Source organism: Cryptomeria japonica, chromosome 5 (assembly GCF_030272615.1).
Source record: "Cryptomeria japonica chromosome 5, Sugi_1.0, whole genome shotgun sequence".
NCBI lineage: Eukaryota > Viridiplantae > Streptophyta > Pinopsida > Cupressales > Cupressaceae > Cryptomeria > Cryptomeria japonica.
This window is the reverse complement of record NC_081409.1, coordinates 346882366-346902641: the sequence shown is the minus strand read 5'-3', so window position 1 is coordinate 346902641 and position 20276 is coordinate 346882366. Positions and strand designations below refer to the sequence as shown.

The window sequence follows — 20276 nt, the reverse complement described above, 5'->3', positions numbered from 1 at the left end:
CAACCCAACAATCCATGCCTTGTGCTCCTCCAGCAGGGTATCCTACGCGGATATAGAGCTTTCAGACCTCAACATTTCCTAAAGAAGGTTACTATGTTGGCAATGGACATAGCAAGTTCGTTCTGTAGACAACACTCGATCTCCCGGCCTATATTCGTTCTCCCATTGGCAATTACCACTTCCACAGTGAGGAAATCTATCTAGAGGCTTGTGCTCATTATCATCAACAACCAAGTTAGCAAGTGTGCCCATAGCCCATTCAAGAACTCCATCTCTATCGTAACGGTCTGCATCGTATTCCCCGGACGCAAAAAGGCCCACATCATTACCCAAAAATTCTTTAGAATGTCCAGTAGTGTCGAATACTGGCAAGGTTGGAAACCTCTTTGCCCCATCGCCTTCCTCAGAAGTTGCAACTGCACAGGGAGGTAGATTGATTCCACTATAGGGGGGCCCATTCTCTAATTTCTCAGCCTCTATAGCTTCCATCACTGGCTAACTCTATATTACTTTGTCCAGCCAGTCGTGATCAAGTGTTTCAAACAGGGTCCGATTATGTAGCCATTCATTCGCCTCTTCGACTTCCAAAATTTGAACTCGGCACATGGTGTCCTTGTCCTTTGTATTTATTTATGCTTTGACAGAACCTGAAACATTATCTCATATGGTAAAAATTCTATTGAGGGCGGCCAATTCCTTTTTCAACTCTTCATTTCTTTTTTCTACAAAAAAACTCCCCCTCTTTTGTAAATTTCTCTCACAAATCTGTCATTTCATCTTTCATACTATATATTCGCTCTGTGAGAATAAAAATTTCCTCTTTTAGTCTCTCAATTCGTTAGTACAGGTAATCTTCTGAGTTGTTAGCCTCACCTTCTTCAGGGTCATCTTCATTTGACAAATTCGAGACTGCATCCTCCTCACCTTGGGAGGCATCCTTCTCATCTTGGAAGGCAAAAAAAATAGTCTCTTCTTCAAACAGCGAATACTTCAAACCCTCTTCTTCTTCAGGCGAAGTCTCGTCCTTTTTCCAGCCATCCCACCACTGAACATTATTTTGGGTTTCAACCTCCACTTGGACATCACTCTCTACCGAGTCTAGACTGCCAATAAATTTTTTGATAACTGATTCAGCTTCATCATTTGATTTGGCCTCATCATCTGAAACTTCAGCCTATTTGTTGATAACATAAAAGCACTTAGGACCACGATCGAACAAAAAATAAGGGCACCCATCTCCAAAATCAACCACCCAATCAGATCTCATCTCTGCTCAACATTTCACCATAGCTCTGATACCAATTGTTAGTTATAAATGAGCAAAGAAAACATAATGGAATGAAACTAAAATAGACATAAACACATAACACAAGTTTTAACATGGTTCACCACTAAGTGGCTACGTCCACCAAAAACGAAGGAAGTAATCTCTACTAATTAATAATGAAAATACAACACAACATTGAGCATGTACTTTACTCAATATTTATAATCATATAGAACCTTCAAGCAAAGAGTTTCTAGAAGATGAATGGTTGTGACCGTTGGGCTTCACATCCGAACAACACTACGGTGGAAGCACACAGCGGAGACTGTGTTCAAATCAACAAAGAGAGGCAGAGCTTCACTCTCAAACTGCCAAAGGTAGACAAAGCCTTCCTCTCCACTTACATCAATTAGATTAGCAGACGGGCAGAGGATTTTAGTAGAGAGAATAAAGAAGTCACGCTCTACAACAATACAGGCGATGCTATCTACGGGTATGGATGGACCGGCATTCCGTTCAAGCATTCCTCCACATTGGACACAATTGCTCTCGATCCTCCTCTCAAACGCAAGATTCTGATGAATCTTGACCATATTAAGCGAGGAAAGGAATTTTACAGCCAGATTGGGCGTTCGTGGAAGCGAGCCTACCTTCTTCACGGCCCACCTGGAACGGGGAAATCAAGCCTTGTGCCCGCTAGGAATGATTTGTACGACCTCGAGCTCACTCAGGTGAAGAACAATGAAGACATCGATTTCTCACTGCATCTAACTGACAGGGTTTCGAGGCTTTCTGCCAACGATGAAGAGGAGAAGAGTAGCAGCAAAGTTACTCTGTCTGGTTTTCTCAATTTCATAGACGGATTGTGGTCTTGCTGCGGAGAGGAGCGTATTATTGTGTTTACGACAAACCACAAGGATATGCTTGATCCAGCCCTGCTCAGGTGTGGGAGGATGGACATGCACATTCTGCTCTCTTTCTGCACTTTTCCTGCATTTAAATCTCTTGCTTTCAATTATTTGGAGATAGAGGATCACCCGCTCTTTTCCATCGTGGAAGAGAAGATGGGATGCGGGGCTGAGATGACTCCTTCAGATTTTATAGAAGTTCTGATCAATAAAATGGACGACCCAGATGAAGCTTCGGCTGATTTGATGTCTGTGCTGGATGGAAAGAAAAGCGTAAGGAATGCCCCCCTTACATCTTGATCTACACAAAGTGAAGGGTAAAGAGAAGAAATACAAATAACGGAGGAGACTACGTAGAATGTAATTTGAGTGTTTATCCTCTATTCTTGCCACCAAATTTCAATGCCTCGTTTGCTTGTGTAAATCTAATTCAGAGTGTCACTAGATCATAATTGTATATCAGTTTGAAGGAGTTTCCATTTATAATGTGTATATTAGAAAGATGATTCTCAGAATACATGTTTCATGTGAAAATCTGAAGTAGATGTGAGTGTGGAGATGTCTTTTATGTATTCAAGTATAATTCATGATACATTGTGAAGGTGATGGTTAAGGTATGATCAATATATCTGCTAGTTCTACATATAATTAATTATAATATATTATTACAAATCTTCTTGAAGTAAGATCTTTTCGTGCATATCTAACAATTTCCCTTGATTTTAAGCTCATATAATAGATATAATAATAAACACAAATCAATTAATTACAAAGATAATCATTTTGTCTTTTAAAAAAAAAAAAAAATCCCATCTACATAAGAATTCACTTGCATCTTTCAACCATAAAAATTCATTACTTGTATCAAATGTAATAAATGTACCTAAATATCGTCGACTCTTCATCATAATTGATTCTTTCAAAGAGTGCAATATTAGATCCTAAAAGGAGTGCTCTCTCCGTTCTCGTTTGGTAAGAGTCACAAGGTAGAAGATAGTTCTTGCAAAGAACCATGACTACAATACTCAAGATTGACCATACTCAAGATTTTGAAACTCGTAAGCATAATAATAATAACAATTTACTATAAGTTGTGAAGATTGTAATTCCAGACCTCGAGCGTGCGCAATTTGTTGCGCATGGTGTAATTAAAAGTTTTAACGACGTGTACGGTAAAATTGTCGTTTTGATAGCGAGACGGCGCTTAGAGTCTCTATAAAACATGAAAAACTATTGTCATCTAACCAAAACTGTGAGCGAGCACTTGACTTCCAGATAAATATGGAATTGGAAGCCTTAATGGAAAGATCTTATCCATACTCGGGATTCTGACACTCGCACAGAGCTATCTTCCCCCACAGGTACGCCAAATCGTGAGACAATGGGTGATGCGTATTTTTGACTGCGTAAATATATGTTGCTGCGTGAGCCTCCCAGAATTCAAAGGAAAGCACGGATGGAACATGAACGAGCTGTACACGGACGCGGAAGGGTACGTGAAAACTCTGGAAAGCGCCTCGGAAGCTCGCAATCTAACGGCGTATCGAGGCATAAATGCGAGAGAGTTGGGCATCTCTCCCGACACAGAACAACTCATCCACGACTCATTCCGCGGAGTTAGAATGTGCTGGACCCAACACACCATACAGAAAATGGTGGACAAAGAAACCGTTGAAATACAGGCCTATACTCTCAAAATGAACAAACTAGACCAGAACCTCCTCAAGGCCTATTCGAACCACGTATCCGAAAAGGCGGCGGAGCATAAACTGGGCAAAAGGGAACTCAAATTATATACCAACAGTGGAGTTTGCGCCATTCGTGGACAAGGATGGAATAGCATGCCTTTCAAGCACCCATCTACTTTTCATACGCTTGCACTCGATCCATCCATAAAGAAAACAATTATCAATGATCTTGATCGATTTAAGGCCGGAAAAGATATCTACAGACAGATCGGTCGCGCCTGGAAACGCGGTTACCTTCTTCATGGCCCTCCCGGAACGGGAAAGTCCAGCTTAATTGACATCTATGATCTTGAACTCACTAAAGTCTCTCATAACCAGGAGCTCCGTGCCCTTCTTACTCAGACCAGTGAAAAGGCCATCATTGTTATCCAGGATATTGACTGCTCGCTTGATCTTACGGATAGAGAGCGCAAAGAGAAGGCCACAGAAAGCAAGCTGCGAAGTCAACTTACCCTTTCTGGTTTGCTCAATTTTACGGATGGATTGTGGTCTTGCTGCGGTGAGGAGCGTATTATTATCTTTACTACTAACCACCCTGAACATCTCGATCCCGCTCTTCTTAGATGTGGGAGAATGGGTGTCCACATTGAACTCTCTTACTGCAACTTCGCTGTTTTTAAAATTCTCGCTTTCAATTATTTGAGAATTGAAGTTCACGAACTTTATCCTTTGGTGGAGGACAAGATCGCTTCCGGGGCCGAGATGACTCCCGCTGAAATTATAGAAATTCTGATGAGTAAAGTGGACACTCCTGACGAAGCAATGACCAATGTGGTTAGTGCTCTGGATGCCAAAATTAAGAAAAAACAGGATCATCGTCAGTCCCAATCTTCCCAAACGGAGAAGGAAGAAAAATGCATCACGAAGGAAGAGATAAATCCTGAAAATGACGCCGTGGAAGACTTTTAAAAGTTGAGTTTGCCACTGTAGATGCACGTCTTTACCTGAGTGCATGGCCCTGCGTATCACCTAGAACAGAGTTTCTTTCAAATTTCACTATACCGGTATGTATCTATAAGAGGATTCAACGGATAGGTGGATAGGCTACAAAAAATAAAACATAGGTATATTTGAACATGTATATTTTGACATATGGTTAGAGCATGATTCTTATATGAAATAATTTTTTGGAATTATTAAATATTAATATAATAATATGTTATTGTAATTGAATCTTGACAAAACATCATGTAATTTCAATTCTTACCCACAATTTAATTGTTGATAAAATTTGGAGAACTTACAATTGAATTTTTCAACACTTTTGTTCATAATGACATATTATTAAAACATAGTCCACTTGTATATCAAAGTATAAAGAGAATAGTACTAAATTATATTGCATTATGCAGTGAGTTAATTATATACTAAGCAGGCCGAGAATTGAATTTAATTTGTAATAAACGAAACTAAAATTGTTCTTGCTTGTGTCTTCAGAAAATTAAAATACAACATGATAAGGGAAATGGGAAATTAACTATATTTTCACGTTTATATTTAGTCAAATAGAAAGTAGAGGATAATTTATGTTTGCTTTTAATTTTATGTACATCCAAAACTATGGACAAACTAAATGACTTGAAGGAAAAGAAATAAGCGTAGATACTATGTATTTTGAGAGAGAGATGATATCTAAAATGATTCCAATAAATAATATAATATAAAATACTAAAATAAAAGTGAAATTAAAGAAAACCATGCCAAGGTGTGGAGACCAGTGAGTGAAACAAATTTCATAATTAAAGTATCAAAAGAATTCAAAATAAATTATAAAATTTTGGAGTGATATAGAAGTGTAGGAGGGTTTATATAAAACATAAATATGTGAGGAATAAAAAATGAAGCTAAATTCAAAATATGAATCACAGAAAAGTTATTTTGGGCTAGAAATAAGGAAATTATTATTCAAGAGAAGCATTAAATAAATATTTGAGAAAAATGCATCTAACAAAGCTCTTTGAAAATAGTCATATCAATATACATCACAAGAAGGTGGGGTGATATTATAGATGTCTACATAATCAAACTTCTCCAAAAGAAAGAATTTGAATTCAATGAACATGATGTGGGTAAGAAATTTGGGTCTTTGTCGACCTGCTCCAAAAATTCAAACATTTGATGCACAGTTAGGTATAAAAGGAAGCCTACTCCCCTCATTTGGTAACTAAAAAGGGGAACCTATAACTTTAGCTAAGATCCTAGTTCCACTTTAGGAAAATCAATTCAATTCTATGTGAGAAAGAATTCAATTATTCATCAAACATTGAAGAAGAAGGTGAAATCAAGATCAAGTATTCATGTTCAAGCATCCATTATCAACCTTCTATGAAGACATCCTACCCATTTGCATGAGGATTCAAGAAAAAATCAACAAGGAATTGTCCTAAGAGTAATGAGTAAGGAATTTGATAGTGTAGACAATGATAGTCAAACTTAGATTTTGAAGGCACAAAAAGTGAAGGACCAAGGTGGTCCAATTGTTCTCCCCTTGGTCCCAACAATTCAGCCTGAATCTTCTATCAAAAGTTGTGATCCATTCTCCTTCGTCATATCTATGTTTATAGCTCTGCATGATATCTAAAAAATTTTGTTAATGGTTTTTTATGTCAATTTCTCATTCTTTGTCCTAGATCTAGCATTACAAATCAACCCTAATTCAAATTTAGTTTTCAACTCTAATAAGGAAAGAATTAACCTGATTTTAATTCAATCATTTTAGGATTGATCAGTCAAGTTCAATTCTTTTACCCTAATGTAAGGTGATCCCATGGAAATTAGTGGCCTTTATGCAAGTAAGTTGTTGAATCCCTAATTTTCACCATCTTACAATTGTATAATAGCCTGTTATAAGCTACAACCTTCCTATGAGATGTGTTATATTTTTGGAAGCCTTGAAAGATTGCACTAGGTGCTAAATAAGCTTTATGGCCAATTTTGAATTCTTTCATTGAATATGTTAGATGTTAGCTCCATCAAACTAACACATGGAACTTTCTAACCTCTTTACATGGTCTGTTTGAATTTCTTTAATCATTAGGGAATGGTACAACCACTTCTTGGTCTTCACAGGTGGAGCAACTAGAAGTTTATTTCAAATCCTCTTAAATTTTTTCCACACAACAATTACAATTTTTCCTTTTTTTCCATCCAAACATACACAAAAAACAAAACAAAAAATTTATGCCTAGAAGACCTCTAGATCTATTTCTTTTGAATTATTAATCACTTTCAAACAACTTACCATATAATCTTCTTGAAATCAACACACCTTCAAATCCTTTTTTAATTTACCAAGGATTGATTAAGTGTATTTTTGTCCAAAAAAATAATATCCACCTTATGGTTTTCATCCTAGGTTGAATAGTTGAAAAATAGCTTAGACAATATCATTTTTTCTTTTCGAATCCTTTTATAATTCTCCTACAACTCTCCAAAAAATTAATTATAAAAAATCACTTTTCAAATTTTGATTCTTTTTGGTCATAATAGTGACTTTATACTATTGTATTTTATTTAACAAAATATTCAAGTCATCAACATTATTAAATAAATACAAGTGTCATAAAATAATTAATTTAAACAACTTAAAATAATTGATTAATTTACTTTCTCTTTGTAACTTGAACCTCAATTTAACCATCAAAAAATCTATAAATTAGAGTCTTTATCCTCCACCATTATCACTTCATAGACACTAAACTTATCCTACTAGTTTCATCATCGAAATTGATATATTGTGAAGGCTATGCTATTGGGAGAGCTAACCACATTTGAACCAGATTTAAAATAAAATCAAGTGACAAAGGTACATCACTTTGGCTCAATCACGAAAACATAAAAGGTAAAAAAATTTAGATAAATTTATATTAATGTAATTCTAGTTTATTTTTTATGTCTTTTATATTTTTCAACCTCTTGAAAATCCATATAGAAGGAAAAAAAATCAAAAGAGATAGAACTCTTACTACTCTAGTATTCTAGAGGGTGAATATATTTTCTCCATTAGTGCCTCTATATTATGCTAAATCCATGCCTATTCGCTATTGGAATTCCATCAAAAGAAACTATTCTATTAAATTAAATGGAATTAATAAATTAAGTATATAAAAACCTTAAAATTCATAAAATTGACTAAAATAAGAGAAAGATTAGAAAAGAAGTAAAAATACAAATGAAAATTAACTTTCATCTAATCAAAACTATTACAAAACAATCTGAAAAGAAGGGAATTGCTAGTTTTTCCTCACCAATAGCGGTGACAAGGAGGCTCTCGACAAAGTGACCTAGGGAGAGTTACAAAGGTGCTCAATTACCCTGCCCTTTACTCAAGTAAACATGTATGACCAACAAGGATGATCCTAATTGTTCAATGTGAAAATCCTAGGCACATAAAAATAAACAAATTTAAAAGGAAAAACAATGACTTAAATGTTCCAAAGCCTTCATAACCTTAAATTTTACCTAAAGAAACAATCATAGCCAAATTAAATGAACATTCTTCAAACAAATAACAAAATTTATTATTTATAAAAAGTTGGAGAGGCATGTACCATCATAGAGTATTACATAGCCATAGAAAACTGCCACTTAGGGTGCATGAGAAGGGCATACCTAGCAAAACCCAAACCCAACTAATAAAGACCAACAAAAAAAACTAACACAAACTAAACCAGAGATAGATCCAACAATAGAAAACCACTCACACAACAAAACCAGTGAAGTCGACTAACTACAAAAGGAACAAAGAAATGACCCACTGGGTGGAGGCATTACCTTCCTACCAATCCTTGCACAAACTAAGAACTTTTTCAAGGAAGGAAATATTTTTGTTTGAATCTTTAACAAAATTAGTGGCACCAAAATCTGAAGTTTCCTTAATCATGGAAGCAGGGAGCTCCACCGATGCAGAACGAGACAAAACATTCTACTTGCATTTGGCTCTCCTATGATCAATTTAATCATGTATAGCTTTGAGAGAAGCTGAATTTTTCATGACCATATCCTAGCTTCATTTGTCCAATTCCTCAATCTTTCCCATCAGGAGCTCCTAGTTCTCTTTTATTTCTAGAACAATTTTATTCTCATTTTTCTACATCACCTTCTCTGAGAGCTCATTCAATATCCCCTCAAATATTTTCTAGTTCTCCATATTCTCGGTCATATCACTTGTCTCTTCCCGAACCTATTCATCTTTGAAATCCATTACCCATTTATCCACTCTTACCCTCACCGCAGCCACCATTTCTAGCCTATTGAGTTTTTTGATTACCACATCAAACTATGAGATAAGCCATTTGATAACCATTTCTTGTCTCTCCACATTCTCCTCCAAATTTAAAATTGTATTGTCAGTATCTATGAGGGCCTTTTTAGGTTCAAAATATTCTTGATTAGGGGAAAATGGGGCCACGTCCGTAGATGTAGTTGAAGATCATTTGGATTCTAAATTAGAGAAAGATTCATTGTCCTCAATATCCTCCTATTCACTAGACTCTAACACATTCCCTTTATTAGGGCATGGGTTAGAAGAGGACTTTTTATTTTCCTCTCTACTAGGTCTAAAATGAGTGGGAACAAGTTTGAGCTTAAAGGTAGAACCAATAGCCAAGGTACTTCTAGTCATAGGGGCCCCAAAGATCTCAATCACCAAATTTGGTTTTAGTAGGAGATTAGAGGGCTTAGGTAAACCACTCAAATGGGTTAAACAAAGATAAAAATTATATGGCCCAAGGATTAAACCTTGATGAAGGGGGAGGAAGTTCTTTGACTTAACTCTGCCAACAAATTAGGATAAAGATAAACAAACCCCCAAAGAAAAGTTCATGCGGATTTCATGCCTCAATTGATTTGACATGGGTAGCATCTAAGTGTGAAATCTTCTATAACGGGCATCAAGGGTAAAGAATTTAATCAAAAGAAGGGTCACATCCTTCAATTTTTTGGAGAGCTCTTCTTAGTTGTAACCACTTTGTACTTTCGACACTCCCTCGCCCTTCTTGAATAATAGATTTGATTCTTCATTATATGAGCCCTTTGACTTAGGAAATTTAATTCCATCCTAGAAGAGTCCAGTAATGGTCACAATCAACTCTGGCATCACTTTGAAAGAGACTTTGTCAATCAGCCTCCACAAAGTTTTTGTAAAGCTCCATTTTGAAACCATGCATGACCTCCACATAACTATCTAAATTCCCCTTGACAATTTTCTACCATACCTTTGGTTTGCACTTGAATTCCTCATGGTTATTGGGTTTTACTTGGATTAAGTCCGCCCCCCCCCCATTTCCACCACTAAGAGCTTCTTAACCAAAACCAAGTGGGTGAAGCAAAAACTAGTAGTTTATGTGTCACAACACTTACGAGGAGAAATGGCATTGCTTCTTGAAAAGGACGTCCACCAATCATGTAGAATATTACTTGCCAAAAGGCAAGTTAGGGTAAAAATGACAATTCTTGAATTATACCCCATCATTATACTTAATTTCCTTGTAGATTGTCACCTGAATCAAATCTGGAAGATAACAAGAATTAGTCTAGATTTTTTAATTCTCTGAAAATGGACCTAAACAAGCCATCCTATCTACAACTTTGTTTCCTTCCCTCGTGTGAATTAGGCCAATGTGGCTAATGCCACAAATGAGATATTTGCACTTTTCCACCAACACTTTGCATTTCCAATATGAAGAAGATTCATTTTTAAGGAAAATGAATGTGTTTCTTGAGTTCCCCTTCTATAATAATTTAATGTACTTTCCTTCACTAATAATGATTAGACAAAAATAAGTGGCAACCACCTCAACAAAGCTTGATGTTTGCACTCCTAGGTTGACCACATAAGCTAACACAAATTTTCCACTATGGTCATGGACAACACCAACCCCACCTACCTGATGTAGGTTCCCTTAGGACAAGTCATCAATGTTTAACTTTAGCCAACCAGAATCAGGGAGGCCCATTTATTTGAATTCTTTAATCCAATTGGTGGGGCTATGAATCTAGTCAAAGATTAAGCTAAACCCCAAGACTTTTTAATTCACCAATCCAAATTAGAGGGGGGAGAAAAGTGTGTACATTTTGCAAAGGTACTCGGGTTCTCTTTGACATTAGAAACAATGGTAGTGACAAGCACCTCCCAACAACACCTCCTATACCAAAAAATTATGTTGTTTGTTTCTTTCCCCAGCCACCACCCCAAATGCAAGAGATCTTACCACCATAGCTCTTTAATAAGGGGATTATTTGAATGGGGGGCCAATTGGAAACACGAGCCTTTAACTCTCTAGACCAAATCTAGTTAATAAATAATAGATTCTAATATGATCGATATGATGTGATTGAATCTTTCTTCTTCCCTCTGGCACAACACATATTTTTTGACAAATTGGAAACCACATTTTCTTAAATTATCAATAGTGAGGATCCTTCCATGGCACATAGTCCACCAATAGAAACAAACCTTGGGGATCGTACAAAATTTCCCAAGGATCGATGAATTGAATTGGGATTGGGGAGAAGGAGAAGAGAACCAAATACTTCCCATCCTTAGAGGGACCCAAATTATTTTATCACCAACCTCCTATGTAAAACAATTGATATTATTGATTATCTTGTAGAGCTCTAAAGGCGTTGTTCTCAGCAGAGGGTTGACTTTGTGAACAAATAATAAAAGAAAATTGTAGGAAATGGATATTTTCACAATTCTCTACTTGTTGGACTTTGTGAACCTAAATACTTAAGGCTAATCAAATTGATTTTTTTTCCTATAGACCATTTGTTTACATATTTCTATCACTATTTGACAATTTTATTTTCTCACCACTCTCTTCTTTCCCATTCCATCGTGATCATTATTATTAAAAATAATGTTTTTACATATATTCCTAACGTTCTCTAGTAGGCTCAGTTTTAGTTCATATTTTCATCCATCATTTCTACAAATCAAGAAAAGTCAAGATATGCATGCACATTGAACTATCCAAAAATATTAGATCCGCTTATGCTTGGTATACAATAAATTTAAGCTAATCATCTATCAAAAATAAACTTGGTTTGGTTCATTTGGGTTGCATGTTATTCTTGCATAAAAAGGCACACAATCAAGGTAGTACCTCTAGCCAATGATGACAATAAGCTCTATTGTTATTTTTTTATTGCCTATATTTTTACTCTCAGTATCTTAATATCCCCCTTCAATTTTTTTCAATGCTTATTTTGAACCACTCTCTCATATTGCTTATCCTTCTCACTTTCTAAAATTATTATTTTGACTGCTTTAATTTATAGAGGTATCTAGGAGAGCTTGACTTTTTTTAGCCAAACAATGTTAAATTACAAGGTCACCTAAGAGACCAATATTAATTTATAGGGTTGCTCAAATGATCTATCCTAATAAGATGTGTGACCCAACCTTAACACTAGAAATTGTTTGTTAAATTGACATTTGCATGTCATTCATATTTATTTATTTTTTCTTACTTTTCATTTTGAACTTTATGTTATCATTTAGGTTCATAGATTATTTTCTTCCCTAATTTCTTCCATTCTTTAAATTTAATCCCTCATTCAATATTTAGTCATATTTTTCCTCTCATCCCCTTTCATATTTGTTTGTATGGGCCCTCTTGTTTCTCATTCATATGAGTATAGAATGCATAAAGAATAGAACCATACAAAAAAGTAAAAAATGCATAAAGAATATAACCATAGAAAAAAACTTTTTATTCGGCAAAAGAAGATTAAATATTCTTCTAGGTTCTTTAATTTTTCAAAAGCAATTTAATTTGAAACCTTGACTTAATTTAGTAATTAGATTTCATTAATTTTCCTAAGGACTATTACACTTTGTTGATGTTTCCTAGTTAGTTCAAAATTTATTACCTTAGGTAGAATAATATTTAATCTAGTTGGCATCTTGCAAATAGATAATGAAGTTTCTTTGGAAACATTAAAAAAAAAAAAATTCCAAAAAAATATGATATAAGTTGTGCATGAAAATCATATAAAAATAGTTTTTCAAGTAGATAATTAGTTCACACTCTATTTTAAAAAAGAAGAAGAGGATAGTCCAATTATATTTTCCCTTTTGTACTAACCTTTTACATGAAAGAAAAAATAGTTTGGATTGATTTGGTAAGGTCAAATTGAAAACTATGAACGTTTTACCAATTCGTTTAAGCCTAGCATGTTTGTGAAACCACAAAGCACTAGCGTGCCACTGACAAAGTCAAGGGGCAAGCCTTGAGATGTACACCTCACGAAAACACCCAAATATTGTTCTGACTAGTTACTCTGTATCTCTGCGAAGGCACCTGATAATGGACAATTGCAAAATAATGGTCTTTTATTGGCCTCTTCACTATGCTCCGAAATTATCTTTTCCCGAGTATTTATCTCTGCATGTTTTTTACAGCCCTCCTCTCTATCAGCTGGACGTTCCATAAATCAAAGTCAATTCTGGACTGAGCATCAATGATCTTTATGAGACTGTGCAGCAGTATCTGGAAACTCGACAAGGCATTGCTCCAAGACGGGTTGTTCAATTAAATGAAATATTTTAATCTTTAGTTGAATTTTTTTTGTCTTCATTCAAATGTAATAACTTTTCAATATTCGATTGTCTCTTCAATTTCTTATGAGAACATAAATGTAGTCAATTTGTGACATATATCTCGTCTATCGAGTTAGCGAATTTGTATCAGCTTTCATGGAGTCCACAAGCATACATCTCTTTCACGAGTTTGCCTAATTTGTATGGACTCGGGCATACATCTCTACCACGAGTTTGCCCAAATTGGACATTCAAGGACATACATCTCTTTCAGGAGTTCTCCAAAATTTTTATGGTTTTTAAATATATATCGATTGAAATGAAGCTTTCACATGGTTTATTATGTATTTACAATACCACCAATTCTTCTTTGGTTATTAACCCTAAATTGACAAAATAATTCTGATCACATAACCATAATAACGAATTATTATAATTATGAAGATCGTAATTTGCGATTGTAACGAAATGCAAGGTAATAATGTCATTTTGATCGCGAGACGACGATTAGAGTATATAAATCATGCAAAACTATTATCATCTAACGAAAACTATGAGCGAGCACTTGATTAATTTGCAAAGAAAGATGGACTTGGAAGCCTTAATTGGAAAGATATTCCACATACTAGGGTTTACGAAATTCGTAGAGAGCTGTCTTCCCCCACAATTATGCCAAATCGTGAGGCAATGGTTGATCTACATGTTGCAAGTAATTTCTCCTGCATGTTCTCTAAAAGTCTATCACCATCTAACTTCAATTCCACCATTCAACTTCCACTGCCATGTTGTAGTTCATGGCTCAATTATATAGTGATTTAATAAAGATTTTAATTTGCATTGATTTTAGATCAACCCCAATGCATGTAATGCATGAAATAATAAGTGCAGTATAACTGAAGCTTTAATCTTTTCTCCTGAGGTTGTATTCTGTATATAGGAATTCCATTTTCTGAGTTATATTTTATACAGAAAAAGATCTCTCTATCGAGGCAATATGCAATGTAATCCCATGAATTTTGAGTAATTAATTTTGTGTTAAATTTCTCTTTGCAGTACCCTCTATGTGTGCTATGTTTTATCTTTGTGTTTTTCAGATTGGTATGAGAGCCAGCCATTGAGTGCAGTAGAAGAATTTAAGAAGATTGCAACAAGTTTTTATCTCCTAGGAGATACATTGCCAGGATAAAGAATATCCACATGCAGAGCTAATAGATATTGTTGAGATTGTTGTTTATAATAAAGGGATTCCAGTTTTTGGAAGAGAAAGGAAACATGATTGTTGATATTGCTGCCAATGAAGAATGGAGAAGTTGTGGAAAGACGAAAGGCTGCTAGAAGTTCCAGGTGTATTGCAGAAATAAAAGATAAAGATCACAGAGAAGAGGGCCAAAAGGTTGCAGGCCACTGTTCATGGGTTACGATAGTAGAAAGGAGATTAGTCGTGTGCCAAATAAAAGAAGTTGTAGCCATTAAGTCACCCTTGTCACAGGCATGCCATTGGACGAAGATGAGAATAAAAGGTTTTTTATGTTGTTGTTTGAACAATGATTCAATTTTTGTTTCTCTATTTATTGTCTATGTGTTTTTTAAATTACAAAGAAAGGTTGTTATATTATTGTTTTGTGTTGAAGTAGTCAAGAATTTGATGATGTTCGTTGAATGCATGTTTATGAAGGAAGTACAGGTGAATTCTAGATCGTTGTGTTTGTGAGAAGCTGTTACAAAATTAAGAGACTAGAAGGTCATATTCTTAGAGTCAGAATCAAGGGATCTATAAGGAAGATAGTTCGAGTGAAAAGTTTTGTGAGGTGCTATTAAATTATGAAGCTACAATCAAATGGGAAAATCGGGTAAGAAGGTGAGAAAAGAAAATGTAAGTTTAATGTGTGAGAAGGAGCTGATGAATCAAGAATTGCTGAAAGTGAAAAAGTGTAATTCCGAATTGATAGAAATTATAAAGCATTCAACAAAATATTTTTATGAGCAATTATGTGAAAATGATATTCTTGTAAAAGAAAATAGAAAATTGAAAGAAGAATTCAAATTGTTTGATGAAGTAAAAAAGGTGAATGAAGATTTGGAAAAGAAGTTGAAGTTGTTGGAAAAGGAAAATAAGATTTTGTAATCAAAACCAATAGTGTGTGATGTTGCATGTGATACAAGTGATTTGTGTCCTTTGGTTGATACGGATGATGTACCAAAAGTTTTTACAGGTGAATATTGTGAAGTTGAATGGAAGGATGTGTTTGCATGCACAGGTGTGGGCTATGATATTAAAAACAAAGGTTATTCTAAAATTAATATTGGTATGAAGATCATGCAAAAAATGGGTTATAATGAAAGAGGACCTGGGAAGCATGGGAAAGGAATTCAAGAGCCCATTCAACCAATAATGAGGCCCAAATATGAAGGCCTTGGATATATGATAGGTAGAGGAAAGAATGATATAGGTGTTCCAGGTTCAAGCAAATCAGCAAAAATAATGCAAAGTATAAATTGTTTACCTTGTAATAGGAAAGGACATGCGAAAGAAAAATGTTGGGATTTGCATCCTTGTACCCTATGTGGGTTGAGAAATCATTGTGACAAGATGTGTTGGAATAGAGAATAAAATAATGAGTATGTGACAGGTTGTATGAAAATGGATTGTGGATGGAGTAATGGGACGAGTTGGCAAAAGCTTATAGGTATGATGAAAAAGTTGATTAAGTTTAAATATTCATATGTTGATTGTAATCGATAAAGATTTGAATTTTCAAAAATAAATACTTTGGGTCATAGGAAACCATTGTCTTGCAAGACGTTTACAGAAAGTGAGGTTGCAGAAAGTTCAAGATTGATGATTTGAAAATCAAGATATTGAGAGACTGTCGTAGTAGTGGGAGAAGCCAAATGAATGGCACTATTATTAAGAATTGGATATGAAGATCACCAGATCTAGAGTTGGTTTGAAGCTATCAAGTAAGACAAGATTCAACAAAAGTATAAAGACAATGAATGAGTCAGAAGAAGATAGCAGTCAACGAATTGTACATGCAGTAGCATATGGTCGAAATTAAGGGGAAGTCTTGGAAGTAATTTCTCCCGCATGTTCTGGAAATATCTACCACCATATAACTTTAGTTCCAACATTCCACTTCCACCACCATGTTGCAATTCATGGCTCAATTATATAGTGATTTAATAAAGATTTTAGTTTGCATTGATTTAAGATCTACCCCAATGCATGTAATTCATGAAATAATAAATGCATTATAACTGCAGCTTTAATCTTTTGTCCTAAGGTCGTATTCTCTATATAGAAATTCCATTTTTTGAGTTATATTTTATACAAAAAAAGATCTCTGTATCAAGGCAGTATGCAATATAATCCCATTATTTCTGAATAATAAATTTTGTTTTTATTTTTTCTTTGCAGTAAGAGTGTTCTACTTCCTCTGTGTATGGTCTATTTTTATCTCTCTACTTTCATCGCATTTGTGACTGTAAATCTACGTTGTTGCCTGAGCCTCCCAGAATTCAAAGGAAATAACAAATGGATCAACAACAACCCATACACAAACGTGGAAGAGTACGTGAAAATGCTAGAGACTGCGTCGGAAGCTCGCAATCTAACGACGTATCGATCCATGAATGTGAGAGAGTTGGGCATCTCTCCTGACACAGACCAACACATCAACGACTCATTCCGTGGAGTGAGAATGTGCTAGACCCAACACCCAACGACCTGTGTGTATACAACACCCATACCATTGACCATGTTTTTTTAAGGAGTGTTCATTTTCCAATTAATTATTAGACATGATCAATGATACAATATGAATGCGAGATAGATGTTACTCACACCACCCACAATATGGTGGACAAAGAAACCATGGAAAGACACGCCTATACTCTCAAAATGAATAAACTAGACCAGAGCCTCCTCAACGCCTATTTGAACCACGTATCTGAAAAAGCAGCGGAGCACAAATTGGGAAAAAGGGAACTCAAAATATATACCAACGACGGAAATTGAGCTATGCGTGGGCAAGGATGGAATATCATGATGCCATTCAAGAACCCATCTACTTTTCATACGATGGCACTCGATCCATCGAACCTGGAAACACCGGAGAACGCGCTTGAAAACGCGGTTACCTTCTTCATGGCCCTCCAGGAATGGGAAAGTCTAGCTTAATCGCCATCGTGGCGAACTACATGAAATATCACTAAGGTCTCTCATAACAAGTGAAAAGGCCATTATTATTATTGACGATATTGACTGTTCGGTTGATCTTACGAATAGAGCGTCCAAGCAGAAAGCCATGGAAAACAAGCTGCGAAGTCAAGTTACTACTTCTGGTTTGCTCAATTTTACTGATGGATTGTGGTCTTGCTGTGGTGAGGAGCATATTATTATCTTTACCACTAACCACCCTGATCATCTCGATCTCGATCTTCTTAGATCTGGGAGAATGGATGTCCACATTGAGCTCTCTTACTGCAAATTCGCAGCTTTTAAAATTCTCGCTTTCAATTATTTGAGAATTGAACATGACCAACTTTATCCTTTGGTGGAGTAGAATATCGCTTTCGGGGCCGAGATGACACCTGTTGAAATTATAGAAATTCTGATGAGTAAAGTGGACACTCATGACCAAGCAATGAGCAATGTGGTTAGTGCCCTGGATGCGAAGATTAACGTAAAAGAGGCTTATCATCAGTCTCAATCTTCCCAAACAGAGAAGGTAGAAAAATGCATCACGAAGGAAGACAAATGCATCGCAAAGGCAGAGATAAATCCTGAAAAGGATCCCTGTAGATGCACGTGTTTACCTTAGTGCATTGCCCTGCGTATCACCTCGAACAGAGTTTCTTTCAAATTTCACTATACGGGCACGTTTCTATAAGAGGTTCAATGGATACACGGGTAGGATTTCAAAGATAAATATTTTATAATTTTACATATTTATAATTAAAATATATGTTATTGTAGATATAATATTATTATTTTACATTAATTTTTTATGTTTTTAAATTACAAGAGATGCATTGTTCTAAATTGCTTATCATGAAATATTGATTAATAAAGATTGATTAAAAAAGTATGTAATTGAATCTTGACAAAACATTACATAATTTCAATTCCTATACACTATTTAATTGTTGATATAATTTAGAGAATTAATTTTCAAAACCTTTGTTCAAACATACTTCACTTGTGTATCAAAATATAAATGAGAAGAGTCTTATAAAAAACAATAACTATTCAATGAGTTAATTATATTATATCAAATTATTAAATTACTTAAATGTTTAAATAAGTTTAATAAAATATATGAATATTTTAACCAAGCCAAGAATTGTACTTAATTTGAAAAGGCGGAAGTGAAACTATTAGATTGCTTTTGTCTTTAAGAAACTAAAATATTGCATGATAAGAAAAATGTGAAATTAAGTATATTTTGATGTTTCTATGTAGTCAATAGTAATTAGATGATAATTAATGTGTGTTTTAATGATAAGTACATACAAAAGTATGAAAAAACTAAATGACAAAAGAAATGTAATAAGTGTATCCTATGTATATAAGAGAGACGACATATATGGAAGTAACATCGAATGTATTTTGAAGGAGATACCTATATTAGTATTTAGTAAGAACATAATATTCAATATTATGATAATAAGTAACCTCTACCTCTTATATATGCCATATCTATGTCTTGGATGCAACTCAAACTGATTTAATTATTTATGTAAGACTATATTAATGATTATATAACTTAAAGACATAAGATTTCCACAGTCCATGTTTATTAATTTTAGAGTTTCTAGATTTGACCATGTGTTTTATTTTTGCATCAATGTTTCAAACCATACGATATGATTTATCATTAGGATGGAGAGTTCATGAAGAGAAGATAATATCTTCTCTTGTCCAACTCTCCATCCTAATGATATGTCATAGGGTACGATTTAAATACTGATACAAAATTAATAGACACGGTGAAATCTAGAAGCTTTAAAGTTAATTACATAATAGTTTAGTTTTAAGGTAATCAAATTTTAGCTACTCGCTACCCCATAAAACTATAGGATGAATTTTGCAGTATGCCACCCTTTGTAGAGAAAATCCAAACAAGGAAAAGCTTCAAATTAATTCAACACATAAACAATTAAACATCAAAACACATCCAACACATGAACACCAAGATTTTCTATGTGGAAAACCCAAAGAAGGAAAAACCATGATGAGCACCTACCCACAAAATATATCCACTATGTATATTTGATTACAAAGAAAAGAGCTCACTTTTACGGACCTGTACACCAAGGCTAACAACTCATGGAGCAATATACAAAAGAGCACCTGAAAAACTTGAAGCTAACTACAATAGGGAAGAAATTTATATGAAAAGAAGGATCTCCTGATCATGAAGTTATATTTGAACTCTACATCAAGTAGCCAACATCACCACACACAACTTAGATCTCAACTGCCAACACCCTATCTCATATCTCTGCCATAGTCTTAGCACAACTTGTATATCCTTTGAACTCAACTCTTCTCTATTGCTCTTCACCAAACCTCAGTAATTATCTTTGCATCATGCATATAGATTCCACACCTCATCACACATTTAAATCAGTCACATTCATCCTTATATATAGGATAGATCATCAAAGCTTGGACCAAGTTGGTGTGCACCAAAATATACCTTCTGGAATGAAAATGCGTACGTTGATCCACTCCAAGATAAAGAGCTGACCAAAATAAATCTTCCAAATATCAATTCACCGATTTGCAATTACCAAAAGAT

At 34.9% G+C, this 20276-nt stretch overlaps 2 protein-coding genes across 2 annotated transcripts; both read left to right on the top strand.

Annotated features, from left to right (window-relative positions):
* Nucleotides 1-1845: 1845 nt before the first annotated feature.
* Nucleotides 1846-3394, top strand: LOC131035645 (AAA-ATPase At3g28610-like). The gene is made up of 2 exons (XM_057967368.2): nucleotides 1846-2448; nucleotides 3275-3394. Exons 1-2 carry the CDS (start codon nucleotides 1846-1848, stop codon nucleotides 3392-3394), a joined length of 723 nt encoding a protein of 240 aa, XP_057823351.2.
* A 169-nt stretch (nucleotides 3395-3563) lies between these two features.
* On the top strand, nucleotides 3564-4832 carry LOC131035631 (AAA-ATPase At4g25835-like). The gene has a single exon (XM_057967360.2). It carries the CDS (start codon nucleotides 3564-3566, stop codon nucleotides 4830-4832), a length of 1269 nt encoding a protein of 422 aa, XP_057823343.2.
* The last annotated feature ends 15444 nt before the right edge of the window (nucleotides 4833-20276 follow it).

Bases quoted from the DNA above. Each gene is read 5' to 3' on its own strand.
- LOC131035645 (XM_057967368.2), top strand. From the start codon at position 1,846: ATGAATCTTGACCATATTAAGCGAGGAAAGGAATTTTACAGCCAGATT. The intron at 2,449-3,274 runs GTAAGGAATGCC...TAAGTTGTGAAG, and splicing joins TGCTGGATGGAAAGAAAAGC to ATTGTAATTCCAGACCTCGA.
- LOC131035631 (XM_057967360.2), top strand. From the start codon at position 3,564: ATGCGTATTTTTGACTGCGTAAATATATGTTGCTGCGTGAGCCTCCCA.